The sequence below is a fragment of the Siniperca chuatsi genome, linkage group LG9 (genome assembly GCF_020085105.1).
Source record: "Siniperca chuatsi isolate FFG_IHB_CAS linkage group LG9, ASM2008510v1, whole genome shotgun sequence".
NCBI lineage: Eukaryota > Metazoa > Chordata > Actinopteri > Centrarchiformes > Sinipercidae > Siniperca > Siniperca chuatsi.
In genome coordinates this window covers 28,604,917-28,632,275 of record NC_058050.1, presented here as the reverse complement: position 1 = coordinate 28,632,275, position 27,359 = coordinate 28,604,917, and the positions used below count along the sequence as shown (strand labels likewise).

The 27,359-nt window shown below is 42.3% G+C and overlaps 1 protein-coding gene across 1 annotated transcript; it reads left to right on the top strand.

The window, feature by feature from the left end:
- The first annotated feature begins 885 nt into the window (after positions 1–885).
- LOC122881885 (single-minded homolog 1-A-like) lies at positions 886–27,359 on the top strand. Its single transcript, XM_044208598.1, is given in 13 exon segments — positions 886–4,108; positions 4,297–4,814; positions 9,411–9,493; positions 10,908–10,997; positions 11,083–11,191; positions 11,290–11,375; positions 11,842–12,041; positions 12,244–12,350; positions 13,602–13,749; positions 20,242–20,404; positions 21,984–22,395; positions 23,278–23,732; positions 23,735–27,359. Coding segments are annotated over 12 exon segments (2,289 nt in total). The 5' UTR covers positions 886–4,108; positions 4,297–4,639; the 3' UTR covers positions 23,996–27,359.

The window sequence follows — 27,359 nt, the reverse complement described above, 5'->3', positions numbered from 1 at the left end:
GGAATGCAGCCATCATTAATTTGATTATGTACACCTCTGCTTTTCCTACTGGGACATGTCAACGTGTCTTCTGTGAAAAAGGCCTGTTGGCATCCAATTCTTGTGTTGGCACTCCCAATAACCAGTGTGCTTATTGCACATGAATAAACTTCAGAGAAAAGCTGAATCTCTGTCTTCCCCGGGCTTTACCGGCACAAAACTGAGTTGGGGCTGGGATAGTGGCTTCCAAAGATCCATCCAAGTCAGATTAGCAATCAACAGCAACAAGTAGGACACAGAGGTCCTGTAATATTTCTGGGATTTTTGGAGGTTTATTGGCCTGAGGAGGAGTTGACATTCTATGCTCACACACACACACATTACACATGTTGGATTTTTAAGACAGACTCTTGTTTTGTTTTTTTTAAACCAAACATGTTCACATTTGACAGTTCTAAGCCAAAATATGGCATTATAGGCTAATAAAGGGTTTTAGTATTTTTCACCAGTCTCACATGTGGCAGTGTGGAGAGAGGTCTGAAACAGCATTTAAAGGGACAGTTCGCCCTCACAACAAGTCTGTGGATTATCTTGAGTAACCGGGTCGTGGTTTCTGGAAAGAGACGTTGCTGTTGAGTTTTTCAAATGTATTTTTTAATTTATTTTTTTGGCGCTTTGAGCTCCACAAGCCGAGTGCCATCTAGTTCCATTATATTTAAAAAATGCAGACATCTCTACGGTCGATATCTCCAAAACTCAGCAACTCACACCGAAACGATGTAGATGGATAAACAGCGCTACAGGTGAGAGGAGAAATATGCATTTTTGATTTTGAGGTGAACTGCCCCTTTAACCACAATGTTAGGAGATAACATTTACATAAAACATAGTTGAAAAGTTAAAACAACAAAATATTGTGACATTTCATGTATTTTTCTTTTGTCTTTTTATTCCCAGAAAATGTTTGAGTTTTTTCGGTGTTTAGTCAAATATTTCTTCTGTGGGCTGAGTTGCAATGGGGGAGCGTTTGAATTTATGACCTCAGTCTTTCTAAAATCCTGGCTGTGCCCTGAAGCAGCAAACGTTTAATTCCAACAGATTTTTTTCCCCAGATGAGAATGTAAAAACAGATTCCAAATGCCATGTGCCTTTTCATCCTGCTTAAGTGTTGTTAAACAGACTGTATCTGACCTTTGCCCCTCCAGTACAAAATAGAATTGTAGCAATAGTAATTTCTACCAGACAGTGTTAACCCCCGACTCTCTGTACACTGTTTGCATGCTGGAATACTACATGGCTCCAGGTTCGCTGTGTGGTAATCTGATTAAACCCAAATAAATTCAGATGCAACATGTAGGCATAAAACTGAAATGAAGGTCATGAAACTGGAATTTGTCACAGGGCCCCTCTTTAAAACTCGGCAGGTAATAAAGCAGGGCCCACCTTATGTCAGCTGATGTTTTAGTGGTGCATATTTCCAAATATGTTTTCAATTAAATTAGCCCAAACCTGTTTACGCACATAAAGACTGGAGCTTTAGGGGCCTCTTGATTTTGGGTCACAAAACCAGTTTACCAACCGGCAAAGCAGGCAACTGCCCATGGGCCCTGGAGGCCCTGAGGCAATAACTGTGCGGCAATTTGATTAATTGCAAATTTAGTTGGAAATATGCTCGACTAAAACCCAGTAAAAAACCTCATGTTGTAAACACCCTTTGGTCAGCCCTGCTATTTTTCTTTAACCTAATCTTGGGGCCCGTTTTGTAGAGGGCCCCTGTGTCAAAATCTAGTTTTAAGACTATTAATATTTTATGTTATATTATGCTCACATGCTGCATATTTTTCCAAACTAATTTCTCTTTAATCTAGGATGGTTATTTTTATGATTAATCTGCCCATTATCTGAGCCATCAATCAATATTGGTCATCACATGTTTGGCATTTCTGCTTGAACAATTAGTTAAACGATTAATCATTTTTCAGAATATTTGCAGATTAATTTTCTTTTGATCGACTATAGATGAACCGACGAGTCGCTGCCAACACTGGTTGGTTTCTGGGGCAATGAGGAAATGCGTGTGCTTTGGTCTCAAGAGGGGCCCCTCAGCTCACTTTCGGGCCCCCTCGCTGGTGCCCTCTTTGCCTGGTTGTTAACCCAGCCGTGGGTATTCATTTACACCTACCAGTCTAATCCTAGATAATCGTAGTATAACAATGATAACAGTTTCTGTTATAACACACAATATGACATCCGACTGTCCCAGCTGTTGGGCCCTGCGCTCCTGAGGGGCCTGCTGGGTGTCATTAACAGAGATCCGCTGGTGGAGCGGGTGGCCTGTAGCCTGCGGGCGTCTACAGGCCCGCTGAGAAAGCCTTGATCTTTTAACAACACACTCGGCGTGTTGCGTGATCGCTGCGTGTCCGGGGTGAGTCGCTCCTGACTGCGCGGAGACTTAATCATGGGGAGGGTTTTCGATCGTCATATTTTCCACAGACGCGCTTTAATTACCAGGAAATCTGGAGTTGAAGCGGAGGTTAAACCGGCGGCAACCGTTTCGTGCGCCTGCGGCATCTCGGGTGATTTCCTCACCGCAGGCTGGATCCCATTACCGACCGGCCGCACCGGCTCCAACGCGACCGGCGAGGGAGAGAGAGGCATTGTGGTGTGTGCCCGCTCTCCCATCATCATCATCATCATCATCATCATCATCATCATCATCATCATCATCGTGTCCTTTATGGGTTGGAAAACAACAGTAGCCCAGAAGTGAAGCTTGCTTCCCAACAGCATGAGCACTACTTCCAGCAGTATGCTGAATAATGAAGACACTGGGAATTCTAATGCATTCATAGTTGCTTATGATCACATTTCTAAAATCCAGTTACCTGTATAAAGGTCGTTGTAAAATATGAAGACACTTGTGTTAAATCCACCATGACCGCCTATAAACAAATCTTCCACTAACACCCTGTGTGGGAATGAGCTGATATGCAGTCATTCAGCAGTCAGAAGTGTTCTGTGTGTTAGTAGTACATCTCTTTCAGAAAATGTTCCCATGAGCCTTTTTCTACTCCTGTGTGCAGGACATCGTGACAGATTCTTCGTGCGCTGTGCTTCAGCGTGTTTCCATTTCCATGTTCCAACCCCGGTGGGATGAGCAGCTTCTCGGACAACACACAGGCCAAACATTCGAATCTTCATTTCCAGCAAGTTCAAAAACAATTTAGATTTTAGATGCAGACACGTATAGTCTCCATAGACCAGGTGTATGTGTCATATGAGCCATAAATACATAGCCTTCTAAAGAAAACATCAGCACCGGCTCAGCGCATGTTGGAATAAGTTCTCTGGGCCTCTGCTTCTGCAGGAATACAATTGAGGCACAGTGGATATGCCAAACTTCATTCAAAAACCTCGCAGTTCTTAACAGCAAATGTCCCCACATTATAGATCACGCCTTGAACTTTCTTAAAGTAAAGTTGTTAGAATCTGCTGGTAAAATCGACATGTCTGTGCCAAATATTAAAACACACTGCTTCCCACCGCTAACAAGTGTACGCCCATATGTTGTTGGACGTAGGTTGTGGCAATAACAATTTTACATTTAAAAGTAGGCCTACTATAAGGCCTATTAAGTTAAGTAACGCTAGATAGGCCAACGTGTATGCCAAATGAAAGAGAAGCCCCCATAGATTGTTAAAATCAGTTTACTAAATCTGTATTTTTGTTGATAGACAATAAATCTTTTAAACTGACACATTTTTTAAGGAGTTCTGCATAGCTTTCTCCCAGAAGTGAGAGAACGGGCTCTGGCGGATTTTTCGATCCAGTGTGGGCCAGAGGTGAACATCTTCACCAGCCAATCACCGTTCCGCGTGAAGCACGTCATTACAAAGAGTAGCCAATAGATACGTGAGCCGGGTATGCAATCGTCCAATGGGAACAGAGATGCCTGCAGTGGGCGGGTCTTCGAGCCTGCAGCACTGAAGGGGCTCTGGATGCGCTGCTAGCCATAAAATCACATAGAATCGAAGATACGCGAATGCTGGGCTTTTTGGAGATTCTGCCCGGACACTTTCAAGCCCAACAGGCGTCAGTTTAGCAAACTGTCGGTCGTATCTGCGCTGAGGTAAGCGAACAAGCACTTAGAGATGTGTAGTTAAATGTGAATTATAAAAATACTGCCACTAAATTTCTGTAGAAAAGATTCAAACAAGTGTCCATATTAGTTTTCCGTTAGCTAGCCGATGCCTCTCCCAAATGAGGGAACAAATAAAGGTGTAGCCTATCTGCTAGTCTAAATGTTTCCTCCTGTAGGGCCTAATGTCTCCAGCGGTTCCACAAGTCCCTTTAACATCAGGTATGATGGAGCCAAGCGTGCGGTGATGGGCTCATCAATGGGCTGACCAAAAAGGCCACTATAATCCACAGAACTCCAGGAATTAGCTGCGTCCCGCTCGTCGCCATCCACCGGAACACCTGGAATATGGGAATGTGTCCACGCGCCAGCGGCTGTGGACTTTAGGTCGGCCAGTGGGACAAATCCGGTTTCCCGTCTGGAGACGTCGCAGCTCTTCGCAGTGCTATGAGACACCTTGACACTGACTGACCGCAGCCGGCCTGAGAGTGGAAACGTGGGCGGGCAGACAGAGACGACAACATGAAGGAGAAATCGAAAAATGCTGCCCGGACTCGACGGGAAAAGGAAAACAGTGAATTTTATGAACTGGCCAAACTGTTGCCGCTGCCCTCCGCCATCACCTCCCAGCTGGACAAAGCCTCGATCATCCGGCTGACGACAAGCTACCTGAAAATGAGAATAGTCTTTCCTGAAGGTAAGAGCGCTTTAAATAGCACCAAGCGGAATAAAAACTATAGTAAAAATATAGGCGAATATGTACCAACGATTCTAAGAATTTAACAATATAATCAACAAAATAATAACACACACAATTATATTGCAGCTTTATTTAACTATAGATATAATTATATAGCCTATAAGCAAATGAGCTCCTATAGTATCCATCTTCTTATTACTATAATTACGGTTATTATTATTATTATTATTATTGCTACTTTTTATGATCAGCCTTTTAGCAGCAGCAGTAATATTAAAACATTTTGGTGCTCTGGCGAATGCATGATTCTTATGTTTTTTTTTGAAGTAGTCTTTAATAATTTCTTAATATTAAATAACACACTTTTCTTTCTTAATTTTCTGTTGTCCTTCTCGGTAGTAAGTCAGTGGAATTTCCTGGGTTTTTAATTTGTGGCCAGCAAATTCCGAAACTCTCCAGCCGCCGGTGCGCGGGCAGCAGGCCGACGCTCTCCGCGGAAACTAACCGGAGGACACGCTCTCATTTCGGCTCAGAGCTTCTCCGTCCGTAGGCGGGACTTTGTCTTTTATTTTCATCGTCTTCTTCATATTGGTTTTATAGTTTGAGCTTTCCTCTCAAGAAAAGATCTATCTGCGGTTAAGCGGAGCTCCGGCAGCCTACATGGCTCTGCTACTATTAACAGTCTTTACCTGGACTGTGGAATAGGCTGCAGCGTTAGAATAGAATAAATGAGTCGCATGTGATCTGCGGAGCTGAGTCTGTGAGAGGAAGTGGAGCCTGCGTCGGTCTCCCGGCCCCAGCCTGCAGTGATGTGGTTTCTCTCCGGGGCCCCTGGCGGCCCCTGCCAGCAGATTAGCTGTGATGAGGCTGCATCCTGCGTGACTGCTGCAGAGCCGCGGATATTAGTATGATGTGCACGTCTGATCCCTCAACATATGGAGCTCCTTGTAACAGTAAAGCAGGCTGTGGTGGAGGGAAGGTGGAGGGAAGGTGGAGGGACAAAGGACCTGGAGGGGAAACAACAAAGGAAACATGGACAGTAGTAGGGATCTGTGTTTCACCATCTGAGAGCCAGGCAGATAAAAATGGCTGCAGCCTTGTACTGATCATTTCCACTCACATACTGCAAACTGAGACCCATCACAGCACAGCAGCAGAAGTGGAGGGTTAATAATGCATGTTGCAGTGTGTTTGGAACAGTCCTAAAAGCCATGATTATCATATCTGCAGGGTTGATGTTATAAAACTACACAATCACTGTCAAAACAGAGCTAACGACCCCGAGGAAATGTGATGCATTCATGTTAGTGCACACTGAACGCTGAGGTTCTTATTACTGAACCACAGGATTCCAGAAAACTGCATCAGGAGCCTGACAGATGTCGTGTAGAATCAGGATTAGGTGGGATGATGTAAAGGCTTCAGTGCAGTCAGGATCTTGTGAAGGTGCATTTAATGTTAAGACTCTTTTGCGTCTTCTTCAGGTCCCAGTAACACCGGCCCTGGGTGTTGTGCTGTCTCACATGTGTGGCACAATAAGTACGCAGATAAAGCTCTCTACATAATGTCCGTGCTCACGCTCCTCTGTCCTTCACAGGCCGCGTTGTGTTTCCTCCGTTAAATCGCAGCCGGCGTTTTAAAGGCCGGACCCCTTCACCCCGGCTTCTCGGGCCGTTTTGCTCCGAGGACCCCCGCATACACTCCAGCACCAGCCACATGTGGCGATTAGTCGTGAAGAAGCCCATCTGAGAGGGCTGTAGTGGGGAGAAGAAAAAGCTTCTTCATTTTTAGGGGTTGCATCAAAGGGTTTGCTTTCTTTTTCTCTGTGACTTGGGGCTGGGTTACTTTTATTTATGGCACTCAGAATGGTCGGTAGAATGACCTTTGACCTCAGCCATGTTGTCCATCCTGGTTAAATTACATGACACCCCACACCTCTAATATCTTGCTGAATCTCTCCACCTAAGCCCTGAAAGAGATTTAGGCAGAGGCATGCTCAACCCACTGTGTATGATAGTTACTGTGGGGATATTAATTATTTATATTAATACATTAGCCCACCATTTCTAGCTTTGTTTCTGTGACTAATATATTTTATTATAGCTTCTTTATACAGTAGGGTACAGTAGCAGACGCTGTAACAAAGTAAAAGCAATGTTATGAGGCTCAAGATAAGTGTGTAATGTTGTTGGACAAAAAACCCAGCTCGTGGTCCACTTACTAGCTTTTCCCTCAGCTTTCAACAGCTCTCAGGGTGTTCCTCAGCAGTCTTCCAGCTTATGTGACGGTTTTATTGAAATATGCAACGAGTTTGTGTTTAATGGCCTCACTTCTAAATGAGATATTGAAAAAAGGTTCAAGTGAGCTGCTGTAGTTTATGATTCCACATGGAGGTTTTTTGCTCAGTTCTGATTGGCTGAGGTTCGGAGACCATCAGCGTCTCTGTCTGCTGCAGGACTTCTCTCAGTGTTCCGCTCTCCCAAAGTCTATTATTATCATTATTATTATTATTATTATTGTTGTTGTTGTTGTTAATATTATTTATTTTAATTTTATTATTATTATTGTTATTATTATTATTATTGCTGTTTTAGTCAGGCTCTCTGTAACAACGAAACAACGACCTTTTAATTGTGTTGCGGCTAGTTTAAGGATTAAAATATGTGGCAGCAGATTTCTCTCAGTGTTGAATTGTGGAACACCAAATTATTTATGCTCTCAAGCTGCGAGATGTATTTATGTTGTTATTTTAACACGAGTCTTTTTTAGATTATATTGTGTTAATATTCGATATTAATTTGATATTTAAAAAAATGTTTTTTTTTTAATATTAAAAACCCCGCCAGTGGCCCCCACCCCGGGGCCCTAAGATAAAGCAGATGATTAGAGAGGGTTTCCTTCTTCCCGTCTTCAGGCCTCGAGCTGCGCGGCCAGAGAGCGCGGGCTCCGCCGGACTGCAGCTCCGTCAGCAGCGCTGCTAATGTCGGGTCAGACCGGAGAGAGGCCTGTCGGCAACGCGTCGGCTAAAGGATCATCGAATAATGGAAATCATTAGTGAATAACATCTTGTGTTTCAATAGTGGAGCAGTAACGTGGATGGAAATAAAACGAGAGGAAGGCCGCTCTCTTCACGGCCACCCTCTCTCTGTTAGCAGGGGAGCCTTCACCTGCAGGATCCACCCCGGCGTTACCTCCACCTGCGGCCCCCAGCCTAACAACTAACGACTGCGTTATTTTTGTAGCTTCCTGTACCAAACTTCCTTAGATTTTCTTTCATTTTTAGGATGTTTTTTTTTAACGAATCTAATCTCTAGACAATAACCTCGATATTAAAGTGATTATTACTTATATTATTATTTTCAGTTTTTTTCTGGTGATCAGAAGGGACTGTGGCCCACTAATGAAGGTTTTTCTATTCCCAGCAAAAGCGCACCATCCCTACAGTTCTAAATGATTAATAAGTAATAATATTAATAGGACTTCTGTGAGGACTAATTGAAGCGTGGATGAGACCAACAGCATTAATAGACGCCCCCGAGAGCCAAATGGTAAAATCACTATTCTAACTAAGTAACCATTTAGGTTAGTAAACCCCCCCCCCCCCGTGCTGAGCCCGCAGTGTATCACTCCACATCCCAGAACTGATCCCAGAACAGCGGACAAAGCTGTTTTCTGCGGCATGTTCTCACAGCGGTCTACCTGCTGCTGTAATAAACTGTGTAAAGGCTCTGTCTTTGTCTTTGATATGAAGTGGAAGCCAGTGGGTTTTTTCACTTGTAGGTATTTTGGGGGGTAATTTGATTGTGTCTTTTTATGCAACGTGAAGTCCGTGTTAGTGCCGCACGGAGCGGGGCTGCGGGCGGCGGGCTGCGGGGCGGCGGGCTGCGGGCGGCGGGCTGCGGGGCAGCGGAGCGGCGGGGCGCTGTGCTCCCTGCAGGCCGCCTGTTTATTCTGCAGAGCCGCATTTGCATTTCAATGCGCTGCTGCACAGACTCTTGTTTGCGCTGTCCGCTGTGGCTCTGTGCCTCACACCATTTGATATGTTATTTATACTGCTGCTGTGAAGGGTTTAGTCTAATGTTTTCACGCTACGACATTTGCAATGATCCGGATTCGATAAAGGTCCGCTCCGGGATCTGGTGTATTATTAGAGCTGCGGGCTGCAGACAGTCATGGCAACATTTCTTTTTCTCTGATCATATGATGCAGTTAAATGTTTGTACAGTCTTCAAATTGAAAGCCTATTCACTAATTGTGTAATGAGGAATAAAATTGCCTGGACTTCATTAGTCTGTAAAACCAGCTTATGGGGCTCAGGCATTACTGTTAGCATTATTTGTTCTTACATCTGCTGTAATTAAAGCCTCTTCAGTTGTAGTGATAATGCACCAATAATAATAAAATGATGTTTGTAGACTAAGATTATGAATCTATGATGAACTTGCGTTATTAACAGCAGACACCAGAGTATACAGGCTAAACTGTAGAACTAGACTGTGTCTTGGTTTACGAAGGTTTCACACACATTGTTTCCCTTCTGCTTTCATTGTAAAATATGACATTTTGTTTCTGTGTGTGTGATTTGTTCACCAGGCCTCGGGGAGTCCTGGGGTCATGTGAGTCGCAGCAGTTCTCTGGATGGAGTCAGCCAGGAGCTAGGCTCCCATCTCTTACAGGTACTTTCTACTGTGGTTATGAGTATTCACACTGTTGAAGCAACTGAAAAAAAATGTGGGCTTTGTAAGTGACTGAGATGCTACAAGGTCACTTAAAAGGCCCTTAAAATATTCATTTAAATGAAAAATTTGAATAATTCTACAGTTTACCTCTTTGGAAAAATCACCCTACCAAGACATAATCATTATTATTATTATTATTATTATTATTATTCAGCCATGGATAGACTGCGTGTGTGTGGTTTAGTGGCTACTGCCGTCTGCCTCCTGCTGCCTTCATTCATGTGCTTTAAGAGTGAAATGAGCTGAACACATTCCCGGTCACGCACAGAGCTTCAGTCTGTCCAGCAGCCCCTCTCACATCAGCAGCAACACAAAGGAGCAGGGCTACAGGGCTACCCGCTGGTCAGGGAGAACCACAGATGGCTAGTACTGGTCAGATAGACAGAGGAGAGTGCCAAACAGAGCTGTGAGCCCATCAGGGCTACAGGATTGTCAGAGTTACAGAGTAGCAAAAGAGCTTCAAACAGGTCTACAGAATAGTCAAATAGGGCAAATAAGCACTTCATTTCTATGGAGGTTGAGATTATTATTATTGGTAATGTTCCTTATGATCATTATCATTGTTAATAATAGTATATTCTTCCTCTCAGCAACCTTGCTAAACCGAATGCAGCCAGTAATAAATCCTACCTTCATGAAGGTTATAATGTTCAGTTTTTAATTGGTAAAAATGGGGTAGACAAAATATTAGAAACACATATAATGAATTACATTTCAACAGCAGCACAAACTACAACTTCCAAAATTACCGTAAAGTGGAATCAACACCTCTCTAAAAGAATTTCAACAAAAAGTGGACAGGATTTATTCAGGGCTGTTGTATTAGACTGCATTAGTTTGAGCTAGATGGACCTTATGAACGGGTAACTGAGTGTTTAATTTAACTGTTTAACTGTAAAGTTAGCAATAATAAATATGCAACTTTCAAAATAATGCTGGCATGGTTAACGTTGTGAAACGGTTGCACTTTGGTTAGGTTTAGGCACAAAAACACTTGGTTAGGTTTAGGAAAAGCTTGTAAGTTACGTGAAATACGTCACGTACTTTGCACCTCACGTATCTTATGTACTTAAAAGAAATCATTTAGTTTTGGTTTCACACAGGACTTGAACCCCAGTCTCCTGAGGGAAAGTCCTTTTTCGCTCTCTACCGGTCATAAGCTCGCTTCTCTAACCTTTAGGCCACCACTGCCCCAATCTACAGTTTAATGATATACAGTCATAATAATAAGACACTATAGTGTATACACGTTGTCTATGGAAATGACAAGACGGTAACACTGATTTTATTAAAAGGCAAAATATTTCTGTTGATATCTAATATAATAACACTCTTTTAATATTTCTTTCAGACATTAGATGGCTTCATTTTTGTGGTTGCTCCAGATGGGAAAATAATGTACATATCAGAAACAGCATCAGTCCACTTGGGCTTGTCGCAGGTTGGTTTGACAAACTTAATGTGACCTCCTCTGGTATGGTGGGCCTGATGTGTCACAGTTCTGAGATGAATGTTCATTTCAACAGGTAGAGTTGACGGGAAACAGCATTTATGAATACATCCATCCAGCAGACCACGACGAAATGACAGCTGTCCTCACAGCACACCAGCCTTACCATTCACACTTTGTCCACGGTAATCAACCACCCAGGCATGTTTTACTGCATATGGCATGGGCTCATCATTCATCATAAATAACTTGTTTTTTTGCATGTTTTTTTAATCCTCTGCAGAATATGAGATGGAACGCTCCTTCTTTCTGAGAATGAAATGTGTCCTCGCTAAAAGAAACGCTGGTCTTACCTGTGGAGGCTACAAGGTATTAGGGCTGTGCTGCTACACTGGCATGAGCACAACTGTCTTTATTTTATGTCTTTACTTTGCAACTGACAAATTGGAAGCTGACTAATGACATGTTCTGGTCAATGTCAAGTCAATCAATCAAAGTTAACATCACAGGAAAGCACAAAACAAGATGCAGATGTTATTATCTGGGTACACACACCTGTTCAAAAAGGTTAGTTTGAAGCCTTACTAATGCTCAGGTAGAGTACAGGTGACATGCTGAAATGTCATTGTCCAGAGTGACAAGAAAATGTCCCCCACACTGTCCAAGGCTGGCAAGTAGAACATATTGGCCTGAGTCAGCAAGACTTTACAAATATAAAGGATGTGGTTGCTGCACTCCTCCTGCCACTGAGCCCTTAAATAGGACTGAAGGTTACTGGAACCTGTATAGACTGATATTTATACTCTCTGTTTCCATCTGTGAACTCTTGGCCCAGGTGATACACTGTAGCGGCTACCTGAAGATCCGCCAGTACAGCCTGGACATGTCTCCGTTTGACGGCTGCTATCAGAACGTGGGGCTGGTGGCTGTTGGTCACTCGTTGCCGCCCAGCGCCGTCACTGAGATCAAACTGCACAGCAACATGTTCATGTTCAGAGCCAGCCTGGACATGAAGCTCATCTTCCTTGACTCACGGTACGTTCGCCTGCACACAGTGGATGTACAATCTGTAATTGTGCGGGTGTGAGTTCTTCCGCATATTTGCTTGTTACATATTTTGTGTGAGTTTGTATATGATTGTGTGTATGTGTAAATGTGGGAAGGCTTCAATGAACCCTGAGAATGTGTGTGTGTGTGTGTGTGTGTGTGTGTGTGTGTGTGTGTGTGTGTTGCTCAGGGTTGCAGAGCTGACAGGCTATGAGCCTCAGGATCTAATAGAGAAGACTCTCTATCATCATGTCCACAGCTGTGACTCCTTCCACCTGCGATGTGCTCATCACTTGTGTGAGTTAGGTTTGTTTTACCTTCCTACAAATTTTCTCTCTACACACACACACACACACACACACACACACACACACACACACACACACACACACACACACAGTACAGACACAGTACATCAGGCCAGACAATGTTATATTATGTTTTCTTATGCTGCTATATTATGTTACGTTATGTTGTCGTGTCATGCTGTGTTGTTGTGTTGTACTGTGTTGTACTGTGTTGTGTGGTGTTGTGTGGTGTTGTTATGTAATCCAATTTCAGTGTTTCAAGGTTCATTTGTAGTCATTTTACAACACAGGGCAACGCAATGAACTGTCAGTTGTAGCCCCTTCATGCTACACACACATAGAACATATATACAAATATTTAAAATAAAATAAAATAAGAATGAAATAAAACAATATATACTTACAGTATGTACATATACATGTATACACCTAGAAAGTATGTACAGCGTGTGCAATGTCAGTGTAAAATAACAACAAATTACTATATTATATTTGATACTCTGTTCTGTTATATTGCTGGACTATACTACTTTTCACCTTATACGATATCTTATATGCCGTACTATATTATACTGTACTGTATTATACTATAGCATGTTAATATGCTATACTTATTTATTACATTATATACTATATTATATTTCTATTACATTTTTATATTGATACAGACAAACACTATTATTACTTAATCATACTATATATTATTCAGGTGTACGCTGTTTACATACTAGACGTGCTGACTTTGCTGCTACTAATTCCATCACATCACATCACGTTTGCCTTGTAAATTTCTCTTTAATTTGCTCTTGTATAGTTTCTATTTTTACTTCTATTCTTACTTTAGTTTTATATACCTCTTATTATTATTACTATTATTTTTAATTTTCTATTTATCTGCACTTATTTCTGTCTTTGTGCTGCTGTAGCAAAGTGCATTTCCCCTCTGGGGATTAATGAAGGCTTATCTTATCTTAATGTTATGTTATGTCAGGTCAGGTCATATTATATTGTATAATAACAGCTCATTTATACCTATTCACAATACGATAAGATAAAATTAAATACATTCATTGCAGATTTCCAATTTCCAATTTGTCTCATTTTAATCATGTATCACCTTTTGCTGTAATTTGCTGCTTTTTTCTGCTATAGTCATATAGTATATGCTGCAATTTGTTTGGATTTTCTTCCCCATAGTAATCATTTGCTGTAATTTCTTTCCCATCTCTTGGTCTTGTAGTGCTGGTGAAAGGTCAGGTCACAACTAAGTACTACCGTTTCTTGGCCAAGCATGGTGGCTGGGTCTGGGTTCAGAGTTATGCAACCATTGTACACAACAGTCGCTCATCCCGACCTCACTGCATCGTCAGTGTCAACTATGTTCTCACGTGAGTATCTGTCTCTATTCCTAACTGCTGCTGGATTAACCTTTATGACATCAATATGCTGATAAATCTGACCGCCAAAAGGAGATCCAAGAGGTTCCTACGTGAGACAAACAGTGTTGTTATGTTTGTCTTGGATGCCAAGTGGTCATCGCTGTGGTGTTAGTGCACTTCATTTCCCAGAGAGCACGTGTTAATCAAGCAGTGTGGCCAGGGCTGTGACATGTTTCTCCTTAGGAAAACTTTCATTGACTGTAGGCTACTTGTCTGTAGGTGGCGCTCTACACAGTATGACAACTTAGTAACAGAGCTCTGGTGTCAGCCTTAAATTTCCCCTCATTCAAGAATCTCTATTCATTCAAATTGATTTACATCGACGTAATAATGAATAGGGACAAACATAAGAATGGAGGACATGCGTTACGAAACAATGCTGAACGAGAAATCGAGAAAGAGCGAAATCCCAACAGGTCGAGATGGAGGCCGCAGAGAAAACGACACTTGGGACTCAATCCGCGAAGTGGTGAGTGAAGTCTTGACCACGGGGACGGCAGCGCTCCAGGCCCAACTGAAAAGAGATCTCTCAGATTTCTGCAGGTGTTTTCAGGAGGATGATAAAAAACAAATAAACAAATTCACAATGGAAATAAACCGGAAAACACAAGATAGAAGGAGTAGTGTAGCGCATTGGATAGATGGAGGAAAACATGGCTAATTTGGAACTATGGGACAATGGAGTCAAGGATGCCCTCACCCAGCAGCTTAGTAATCAACGGGCATTACAGGATAAATTGTCTGATTTGGAAGGGCCCCAGGCGCAACAATATCAGGATCTAAGGACTCCCAGAGGATGCAGAGGGCACCTCCGCTGTGGCGTTTCTTGAAAACCTGATAAAGTCGGAATTGGGAGACGATCTTGGCTTGATGAAAGACAGATAGACTATTTCTTCATGTATAACAAGGATCATCTTATGTAGCCAAATGGAAGACTATGGAGTTATCTGTAATAGACGTGTTGGCAAGGAGAAGGAAATATTACAGACGGCGAGTCAGTGGGTGAATTTCTCACTGAAAGTATGGGTGGAAGCGGTTAAACGTTTCCAACTCCAAAGAGAGGTTAAACTGCTTAGATGGCCGGCATGTGACCCTGAATTTATGTCAGCATCGCAAGATCATAGATACAGACAATGGGTCTATTCTGGTATCACGTCCATATCCATTTTCATATATTTATTGATGCTTATAACTCAGGAGGCAATAAAGGTCTCATAAGCAAGTTATACCGTGGCATCACACCACTGAAGGACACTACAGACTATGTGAAACAACGATGGGAAAAAGAGCCGACAGTGAACTAATTGAAGACATGTGGCTGAATGCCTGGGAATCACAGTCGTCCTCCACCAACTGCTGGACCTGGAGATATTTCTGTTGGAAAAACTCATCTGTGCTGCTGGATGGAATGTGGAGAAATCATGTTTTCTGGTCTTGTTCCTCTATTCAGATTTTCTGGAAGGAAGTAGCAACAATCATCTCAAAAACCCTGGGTTTTAGTATCAGTACAACATTCACATCCCTCTCTCTTGGTCATATCCCTGAAGTAAAGATGATACCTACCTCCTAAAGTTCTTGCTGGCAGCAAGTAAAAAGGCCTCAGAAAAACTGTCCGACTGCTGGCCTCTTTGTCAGTATTGTTAAACACCTACATCTTCTAGAACAGATGACCTACTCCATACAACTCCAAAAAGAATTGAGAGAAAAACAGTGGGAAAAATGGTGTGTTTATTTAGCCAATGAGACAGATCTTTCATAATTATTGGATGTACCACGTGCGATATTTAATTTTAAATGAGGCTAATTTGGCTTGATTTACTGATCATCCCATGACCTCATATTTGTTAGCTTTTTTTTGTTTCTCATTTGCTTTTTGCTTACTGTCCTTATAATGTGAAAAATGTTCATAAATAAAATGTTCATAAATAAAATAAAATAAAATACTGCAGGTTGCTTCATCTGCCAGCCATTTGTTGACAGACACATCCATTTAGAGTAGCGTTGTTGCTTTTAGTTATGATTGCAGGTGGTCAAGTCTTTTATTATTCATACTCAACTATCTCGCACATAAAATCTTAAAATATATAATGTTTTCAATCTCCTTCGATTTGATTAAAATAAATTAGAGATTTTATTTTTTGATTACCGTTTTGTGACAGTGTTCACCTGCAGTGTTTTAAAAACTACAATATATATGACGTGGTAATAAATTATTAAAAAGTGTTGCTAGTGAGTATCGCTAACAGTATAAGTCCAGTGATACTGTGTATTTTGTTATTGTCAAAAACATCATATGAAAAGCCCATCCTATTAACAAGTAGGCCTGATATATCTTATTCCTCTGTGCCATAGGGCTCCATTGTTGTATTCAGCTCCAAATGTGTATTAATCGGCCCCTGAAAATAGTGCCCCAAAAATTGACTATGTCCTCCTGTTTGAGTAACATTTGCCAAACACTACAGTGACCAGCTGTTTTTGGAAAAACTGAAACTATATATCTGCGAGTTTATGTCTTCAGTAGGAACCAGTGGGCTTGGGGTTGAGCGTCACAGACACGGTAGGGAAGTCAGAAAGTACTTAAAGTCAGACTAACAAATTGTTGGTTTTGGAAAAACATGTCTGAAACATGTCCAGTGTAGACAGGGTGTGACCCTGTATTTCAAAATAAATTAAAGATGACTGATTAACCCTAAGTGGTTCAGAGAATTGATGGATGGAAGGAAGAGTACTGATATACATATATATATATATATATGTATGTATATAACACCCACTACTGATCATCCAGCCATTCTGGCCTAACAGCAACTTGTAGACACATTCCAGTAATGTAAAGCTTGAGTGTTCTTCTTTTTAATTCAAACTGGAAACAAATGTAAAACCCTGTGACACAAACTCTCTATAGGTTGAATCACTATTGTATATTAATTATTGATACAGTGTAGCGAAACAGAACATTTATTCATATGAAAATAGTATGGATTACTACGTCACAAATTTGTAGTGGTATGTATGGATTGGACACCTGACAGTCAGTCATATGGGTTTGTGTGAAATGACAGAAGCGTGTGGCAGGTCCAGGGCAGAGAGGGGTGGCTCAGATCTCTGTTGTGCTATCATTCTCTGCTTTGATAAGATAATGAGTGTTGGTACTAGAGATTTACGCAAACAGTTGCTGTGAAGCAATTAACTGGAGGTTAATTGGAAATATGACATGTGTTTGTTGAAGCCTGGTTTGCACAATCTGGCAATGAAGAAAGTTTTTTCAAGTCATATTCTGTTTTTTCAGTCTTTATTGTTGTAGGCTTAGTGAGAAACAAAGGAAATGTGATTCTGAATTCTTTTAGGAAAACCAGAACTTTCCTGCTCTTTCTACCTTTGATGGTAGTAGACATTCCTGTTCTATCACTATATCTGCTGTCTTGTATGCCAGTTGTGTCAGAATGTCTGAGCTCTTTGTTACTAAGTTTGTCAAGTGTGCTCATGTGTTAGGTGTTACCTGCGGCAGCCTCTCTGTGGCGGCGTCAGTCACCAGGTATAGTTTATCTAAGACTGTCACCTCTGCCTGCAGAGTATATAAACAGAGGCTGGACTGGGATTGCGTTCGCTGGGCCTTTATCCTGCACAAACAGTCCAGCAGCACTGGGTTTGCCACGAAAATCCTCATTACAAGCTACCACTTCACTCCCTTCCAACTGTAATCATGGCAGAGACTCTGAGCATGAGCCACACTCTTATTAGTGAGGGATACCATTTACTTGCCTATTACCCTATTACTTTATTACCCCTGATGTGCATATTTCACAGATGTACAAGTGAGCGCATGGATGAATAAGGCCTATAAAACCCTCCATTAAGCAGCACGGCTGGCTGCATTCAGAGGCAGAGAACAGCTTGACGCACATTTCCTCTACCTCCTACATGAAATCCACAACAGCTTTGTGTTTATGGCCTTTTAATTGATAGGCTGTAAACTTGATGAGCGTTTATGGGCTCCAGCTTGCTGTGAGGGTAATGAACCCTTATTTTCCTCCTTGTTCTGTGTTTGTAAATCTTTTTGAGATACTGTATTCCTTATCCTAAAGCTGTCATTCCTATTATTATTAATTTATTAATATTAACACTACGATTACATTTCTACTATTTAAAAGATTCTAGGTGGAATTTGCATTGTGCCTCCCTCTCCCCCTCCCCCGAAACCTCTCTCTCTCACGCTCTCTCTCGCTCTCTCTCTCTCTCTCTCTCTCTCTTTCTCTCTCACACACTCACTCACTCAAAACCTAACACGGCAGCGGCGCCCACCATTGAGTCTGGTTCTGCTCGAGGTTTCTGCCTCTTAAAGGAAGTTTTTCCTTGCCACTGTCGCCAAGTGCTTGCTCATGGTGGGATTTGTTGGGTCTCTGTAAATAATATTCTGAAGAGTACGGTCTAGACCTGCTCTATAGGAAAAGTGCAATGAGATAACTTCTGTTATGAATTGGCGCTATATAAATAAAACTGAATTGTATGGACTGGGCCACATAGTGATGGTGGAAATGAGACAGTATGTTTCTTTTTCTTTTCTGCGTAATACATGGAACAAATGGAGGTGGGCAGGAGCAAGGCTTTTGTGGAGTGTTGTTATCAGGAGCAGAGTTGGTTTGCCCAGTAGCTTTAGTGTATACAGCCATGGATAACACAGCTGATAAGGCCACTTCACCTGCATGTGAACTCCCACTGTGTGTTCAGCTCTGATAACCTATGCACCTGCCACTGCTACCACAACCTGACAGTGATTTAGCAATCCTTTGAATAAAGGCATGCCTGCAGCAAAAGCTTGTAACCACATGTTTTACTTGTCTGACTCTCCCACCAGTTACACTGTCTGTTTAATCAGTGCTCTTGCATTCTGTTCTGGGTTAGAACAAACTCGTCACTCTGCTATCTTACACACACTCCATCCCTCTCTGTTGAAATGAACACGTCAGTGCCCAATACGTACACTTTCATTGATACATCTACATTTTGTCACATTTGAGACTGGTCGTTGGACAAATCAAGCACTCTGAATACGTGACCTTCTGCTCTGGGAAATGGTGATGACATTTTTCACTATTTCCAAAGGTTTAATAGACCAAAGCATTAATTGATGAATTGAAAAAAAATAATAGGCAGATTAATTGGTAATGAAAATAATCTTTAGTTGCAACCCTGTAATAGGTCAACAATTACCATTACCTTGTCCTCTTGTTAAAGTGTAAATTAAAAAGGCTACTGAATTACTTTAGTGTCAATCACAAATGGACGAAAAGCAACATTAAGTCTTTGTAAGTTGTAGTTCCACCACAAACCTCCAGAACAGCTTCAGTGCTCCTTGTTATAGGCTCTCCCAGTTTGTGGAACTCCACTGGAGGGATGAACAATAGTCCTCTAAAAGATATTTTGGTGTTTTGATGATGCTGGTGGACAGCACTGACTAATACGTCACTCCAAAATCTCTCGTAGGTGTTCAGTTGGGTTGAGATCTGGTGACTGAGAAGGCCATAGCATCATTTTCATACTCAGACCATTCAGTGAGCCCTGTGACCTGTATGGAAGGATCTGCATTTGTTGTTTCTACACTCATGTATTTCTCTTAAAACTGCAAAAAGGTGATTTGCCTGATAGCAACAAAACGCTAACATGGCTCACCAAGGCTAAAGATAATTTCTGTGCTGCCAGCATCATGATTAGAGTAGCAGTACTTAATGAATGCAATATTTTAGGACTCTGTCCAAAATGTAACAGATGGAAATCCTGTGAAATGTGTCTGTATGGATGTATGAATTCGTGTTTGTATGGAGAGCGATTGAGACAGAGGGGAGATGTGCGTGGATGATGGATCACTATTTGTCTCAAGTAAACCCTATCCACGTTTTCTGTTGTCTCAAACTTGATTCATCATCCATGGCAAGATCTGTAGAACACTTTAGTGAGAAATCAATTCCCATTTCCCAATAGTGAGACGTCCAAGCTTCTCCTATGGGCCTGATTTAGCCAGACATAGCCTTTAATCTCCCACTGTATTTGATTGGACAGCTTATCCTCTGTCGAGTGTTTGTTGAAGGCCTTGCTGCAATCCTTCTGGTAAAACAAGCATCCCAACAGCCGTTCCAGCCCTCTTAGCACACCCCACCCCTCCCAGCAGTCGCACACACACACACACACACAGAAACACAAACACATATCTCTCCTCATGCTGGCCCTCTCAGCACTACGATGAGGCTCTAATTGCTAAACAGATGTTAATGAGTTTTTGCACCTAGAGAAAAACCAAACACGCAGGTACACATGGGCTGTTTGTGTTCCAATAAACAGCCTTTCCAGGGGACTGGGATCTCTCCTTGTGTAATTATGGACCGTATTAAATCTATGACATGAAAATGAAAAACTTTATGAATGAATTCATGATTGTGTCTTTAGGGAGACAGAGTATAAAGGCCTCCAGCTTTCTCTGGACCAGGCAACGTCCAAGGCCTCTTTCCCCTACAGCACCACCACCAGCAGCCTCACAGAGAACTGCAGAACTCCCAAGAGCAGAGTATCCCGGCCCAAGACCAAAGCTAGACTCTCACCATACACACAGGTGAGGATTTAATTTCTAACTGGACTTTCATTTGGCTTCAAATCACACACATGATGTGATGCTGATGTGAACACACTGTAAAATGGTCTCAGTCAGGGAAGATTTATATTTAGGTTCCTGGTAAGAAGTTGAAAACTTCATGTTGTAGAACTTGCTCATTCGGGTATGACACCTTGTTTTGGCTGATTCTGAAGTGCATACAGTGGTTCCTTAGGTGAGGTACCATCATGTATTATTTAAAGGACAATTCTGGGTTGTTACAACTTGGGGGTTGTTTTTGTAGTTTTGTCCATCATTCTCATCAGTTATGATAACACTGTACTCACCAAAGAAACTGCTGACATCTGGGAATACATATGACACGTGACGTCGCTACAACAAAGTCTGGCAAAGCAAGGAACTTGAGCAGTCAGACGATCAGATACTGTAGGTTGTAGAAAAGCCAACAGTTAAGATGGATTATCTAAACCACTTTATTTTGGTGATGGTATGAAATAGTGAGATCACAGATACTGTACAAGGGATGCAGAGGTCATCATGTGGGGTGAAATCAGAAAGGAGCTCAGAGTAGAACTGTTGCGGTTTGGGCATCTGATTAGCATGTCTCCTGGAGGGTTTATTTATCCCATATGGCCTGGAAACACCTCAGGATCTAAGAACTGGATGTGGCTGGGAAGAAGGATGTCTAGGCTGGGCTTACTGAGCTTGCTGCCACTGTAACCCTGAATCTTAAATCGAAAAGATGCAGAAAATTGATTCATGGACTTTATTTGAAGGTAAAAGTGAAAGTGAGCTCACCCAAAATGTTGGTAATAATTCCTCATTTCACAGGAAAACTATGTGCACACAACTACTGCAAGTATGTTAAATTAAAGTAGACCCAGGAAGTAATCTGTAAACTGTGATGGATGTTCACAACAAACAGTTTGGGTAATAATTTTTTGTTTTCTCTTCCAAATAAGTTTGGCTAACCTGGGGATTTGTTTGACAGAAGGGCCTTGAAAAAAAAGAAAAGAAACGATGGCCAAACAAAACAAAATAAGTTCCAAAAGTTAATACACCAGAATGATCCTTTTTGAGAACTGAAAAATGTCTTCAGGCCTTCGCATTTTGGGGCCCAGAGCACATGCTGATTAGAGTCCTTCACTGGCTGAGACGGCTGACTCCTGCACACATGAGTAGAATGAAAACATTTTACTGATCTCTGATTTTGGTAGGTGTACGATGATTAGCTCTGCCTAAGGAACCAGTGGAGGTGGAAACAGTGCTAACATTAAAACAATGCAAGCACCATAATAATACTTGAATAAAATGTTATTTCAGTTGGGCCAAAAAATGAAAAGAGGTGCTCACATTTGTAATTAGCCCCTGGTGGCTGCAATGTCCTAAACAGCTGCTTGGTTTGCTTATTCCTGAGGTTGATAAGATGTCCATGTCAAACATCCAGAAATACAGTCAGCGTTTCAGAGTCACTGTTGAGCTGAGGGTCTCAAATGTGGCTCCCAGAGGGTGTGCCACCTCATTTGAAGGCTTTCTATAATCTCTTTTCTTGTCTCCCTACCCACATTTCTCACTGCAGTATCCTAGTTTCCAAACCGAGCGATCAGAGTCCGACCAGGACAGTCCGTGGGGCGGCAGCCCCCTCACCGACTCGGCCTCCCCTCAGCTGCTGGAGCAGAGTGAAGGCCTGGATGCCTCCTGTGTGTACCGGCAGTTCACTGATCCTCACACGCTCTGCTACAGCCTGTCTGAAGAGCAGCATCACACCACCAGCGACAGCCACACACACCTCCACGCACATGGTCAAAGTCAGAGTTGTGAGCGGGGTCGATGTGAGGCAGGGCGATATTTTCTAGGTGCACCTCCGCCTGGCAGGGATGTGTGGTGGGGCTCCGCCCGGTCCATCCTACCATTAAGCAAGAGCTCCTTGGGGAACCACGAGGCATATGACAGCAGCATGCCGCACATCACAGCCACCCACAGCTACCATGGTGAGGACTAAGACCTGGGCCATGTCCACTGTAGAGACTGAACTATATGCTCAGTTGAAGCCTTGATAGTTGTAGACTGAACCTGCCAACAGCCAGTATGTGCTGATATTCTTCCACCTATGCAATACCCAGAGCCCATGATAGATAGACTAAAGGTGCTTCCTATAGGACCGGAGCTGTTGAGTGGTAGTGTTGTCTCAATCCATGTGAGTCATTTCAGTAAACCCTTTCTGCCCGGGCCACACCGCTGCTGCTGCCAGCCCCGTCTCTCTACACCGAGTCTGCCTTTGATAAATCACAGAATTTTCCATAACGGAAAGGTGCTGCGAATATTTCACAATAAAAGCCTTGTTAACAAATAAAGAGTAGAGGGCTTTTAATTTGAAACGGATACAGGAACTGTTGAGTTAAAAAAAAATCAAAATTCAAAAATGTTTTCATGTCTGTGACATATTCTACAGATACAGACATTGAAACTGTAGTGAAAGGTGTAATGTTGCTGGCATGATGTCAATATGACAATCAACAGATCTACTTTGTGTCACGCTGAAAAAAAGTGACACGTCGAATCTATAGATGAGGCGACGCTGTGTGGCTGCTTTAACCTCTTAACACGGGCGCCGAAATGAAAAGAAAGAGGTTCCGTGACGCACATACACTGCTCAGGAAGGCGGTGTGGCCCGGGCGTTACTCTCTTAATGCATTATGTGCTGCTGTTGTGCCATGTAACTAGCATCACCTTTGTTTTCACTTGTTCATGCCAGAAAATCCAACAGAATTAAGAGGAACCTGCGGAAACCAAGGGCCATGGTTGCTAATAATGATATTAATTCTTGTTAATGTTTGCTCTGCACTGACCGTTTTCATTGCGTCCTCCTGCAGGCCGGGGCCACTGGGACGAGGACAGCGTGGTCAGCTCTCCAGATGGAGGTTCAGCCAGTGACTCAGGGGATCGGTACCAAGCTGACCACTACCGCTGCAGCCCGCAGGAACCCAGCAAGTTTAAGACGCTGCTCCGAGCCACGCAGCAGATGATCAAGGAAGAAGAAAGTCGGCTTCAGCTGCGCAAGGGCCCTCCGGATGCCCCACTGGGGTTGGCCAATGTACTACCCAAGGGCCCTGGTCCATGCTTCACTCCCGAGTATACTCAAGGGCCCCTGCCGCTACAGACTGTGGTGTGTCGAGGTTTGAGTCAGGTAATCAGCCCTGCACCTAGCCCTGCCCCCCTATCCAGGCTCAGTAGTCCAGGTTCGGAGCGCCTACACAAGCCCAAAGACTACCTCCAGACAGACCTTTCTCCCCTTTCTTTGCCATTACACCACCCGTTTGGTGGGATGGGCCCGCGCTCGGCTTCCCCACCCCAGCCCCTGCCCTCTACCCCTCCCACACCCACACGCGGCCCTACTTGGACAAGCATACAGCCTACTCCCTGACAGGCTACACTCTGGAGCACCTCTACGACCCAGAGAGCCTCCGGGGCTACCGCACCTCTGCCAGCACGGGCCCCACCCAGTACGATATGACCCCTCACTTCTGCATACCGGCAGAGCAGACCCCTGGACACAAAGGCACCTCTGTCATTATCACCAATGGCAGCTAACACTCATCTAACACACACAGTGGGACTGCAGTCACACAGCCTGAGCTGGTTAGCTCCGTTACAGCATTAAGCCATTGTTATTCTGGATCCTGTTAGCTTGTTTTTCCATCATACCGATCAATTCTGATCCAAATCTCATTTGTCGCTTTATTATAGAGCTACATTGTAGCTAAATTTCCACCCAAATGTTGCTCAAACTTCAAAGATAGTTGGGCCTGCTCTAAATAGACCCTAGGAAAATGAAATCCGTTCTAAAGTGTGGTTTACCCAAACAGACCCAAATAGGGAGAGAACACCAACACTGAAAGCAGCATGATATTCCACCAGTTGATGAGAAGCGATGGTCAAAAATAGAGTTAGGGTTAGCTGATAGTGAGGCTGCTTGGATCCACTTGGTTATTAGACATACAGACAGACACACAGACCTAAGATCCACAGCAATACTACAGTACCCCGCCCTACCTGATTAGACTAAATATAATTTGGACCCCAATGCGACTCAGATCCCAACTTGGTCTCTGTTACTAGGAACCAAGCGGACCCATGGGGACCTCTACTATGTAGCCTTAATGTCTGCTGCCATTTTAATTCTTTATAATTTGGTCTTTCTGGTGGAGCAGAGATATGTTAGGGCGGTTGGCAGCAACATGTAATCATTGTATGTATATAATAATACACTTCTGGGGAAAAAAAGAAGCATCTCCCGCAACGTCATCAACGTCTGTTTCCATCAGCTTTATTGCATCTTCTCTTCATTCCCCAGTTTCTTCACATCAGAAAAAGTGTGCAAACTTTGATGTTTTTAATGTGCAAACTCAAAATGTCATCAAGCCCTCCAAATGAAACGACAAAATATGTTGTTTCTCCATGCCCTTTCGAATGACACACAGAATTGATTCCTGAGCTGACGGCCCTATCAGCAGGACAACGTCATTTGACTGTGCCTTCCAAAACGGTTATATATCACGGTTAAAAAATAAATCCATTTTATGATGTGACAACACTATGGTTAAGGTTTGGTTAGATTTAGGCAGAACAAAACCGACTTGGTTATTTTTAGGGAAAGATCATGGTTTGGGTTAAAATAAGCACTTTGTTAAGGTTGGGTGACCTTTGTTGTCATGGTTACGATACTGTAATAACCACGTGGTTAAGATCAGGGAACGATTGTGGTCATGGTTTTAAAAACTAAAAAACCAACGTTGACTGTCGGTTGGAAACAGGAAACGGTCTCTGGTGTTAAAGTCTGACCCCCGCGCCCACCCTGACCTCCCTATTCCATACTTGCCAACCTTGAGACCTCAAATATTCGGAACCAAAGCAGGGGTTTTGGGGGTCCTCCCCCAGAAAAATTTGAGTTTCAGAGACTTTGTGTCCTGCATTCTGATGACTTTTAAAGAATCAAAGTAACAAAATAATGAGTACACTGAAACAGCATTTTTATGTTGAATACTTTTAATTTTACTTTTAATTCTCAGGAAAGAATACAGAATAATTCACCCCTCTGGCATTCATTTGCGTGAATCTCTGGCATAAACTAATATTCATCAGTTTTCATTCATTCATTTCATTCATTCAATTTTTGCCCCTACCCTCTTCCGTAAGAAATGGGAATTTTTCTTTCCAGGAGCAAACAGCTCTCTTCTCATTATGTGCATGCCAGGAACCAGCATTTGGTGTAGCTGTATTGTTGTACAGGGGGAAACAGTAGACTTTTAGAGTCGCAGGGCTTATACACGCTGTACGGTGCCAGAAACAGGTTGTGATAAACAAAAAAGGAAATAAAGGCGTGAAAATTGTCATAAATTGGGAGAAATACGGGACAATTGTGACCCCGAGAGGAAAGTGGGAGAGGGCAATGAAAAACGGGGGAGCTTCCAGGAAAATCGGGAGGGTTGGCAAGTATGCTCTATGTGGACTTTGTCACTTTATAATAACATCACCTGACTTCCTCCTTCATAATTACTATGGCAGCTAGTGGGCTGTCATTTGAACTTAAACATATGTAGTTTTGGGGTACTTGCTGAAATACCTGATGCTGTCATTCTTGGGAGGACAGTCTCCAAAATGTGCATAAAGATGTGGATGGAAACATAGTTACTGATGTGACGTCTGTACATTTGACCAGCATTTCTCCATGAATGCTGTCACAGTAGTGTATGAAAATGGATAGTACAACAAAACTGTACAGTGCAGTACAGTACATCCTTTTTCTGCCACTGTCTCAATATAGATTGAGTCGTAATAGGTTTTATTTTTGAAAGGGAGAAAGTAATACATAGTGTAAGTCACACTTGATGAAAAAACTACCAATATTTTGGTCAAAATCGATCAGTACGATGGGAAAAAACAGGGATGGGTAGAACATGGCTTGAGTTCTGCTTTAACATCCGTCCCCGTGTGTAACCTTTTGCACTATAAGAAACTGAGTTTTTGTGAAGAGGTCTCTTTGTTTTTCAATGCATTTGAATGAAGAGGAATGACAGGTTGGATGTGGTGCACTTTGCAGTGATGCAACCTAATTAAATGTCACAGACTAATATGCAAAGCCATTCTCTTGATGTTTTTTTTCTCTCAGTTTTGGTATCTTGCAGGAAAGTAAATACAGTAAAGAAAAAGGCAGATACATTGAAGACTGTCACATGATAAATATGATGTACAGTGAGAACCATGGATGCTGAATGAATTGTTGGACATATTTTAATGGGTGACACAGGACGTTTGCTGCTTCAGTACATGTTGAATAATCATGGTGGAGGGAAAATATTTGATTGGCAAGACAATAAAATGACCAGCTATATATTCTACAGCATTCTTTTTTACCAGAAACTGAAGTATGACAGAAGATATGGGAAATATTGTATGTTTTCCATCCTGATATCTGTGGTAATCATTTCTCAGTGACTGTAGGAAGACTGACACTTGTGACCATATGCAATTTGACCCGTTGGAATGCCAAGTAAGGCAGCTTAATTGCGTTCATTATGACGGATCCCTGAAGCAACTGTTAATTATTGTTATGTGGGCATGTTTGTACAACAGGATTCAAGTTTTCTCTTGGATTTTCTTCATGTCCTCTTCAGTCCTTAGATGAAACTATATTTATACAAGTTTGGATTTGTTTTTCGTTTTGTCAAAGCCTGAAATGTGCTCCATCTCTTATTTATGGTGTACTGTAAATATGCTCAAAAAAGAAAATCCCACCACATTTAAGCACATGGGCAAAAACTGTATTTATTGATTAAATGTTTCTTTATGATTAAATATACCTGCAATTAAATCCAGTCTAACTGCTTGTATATTGAGTGTGTTTTTGACTGAAACTAATTCTAAAAGAAGACAAAATAAAATAATTTTGCAGAGA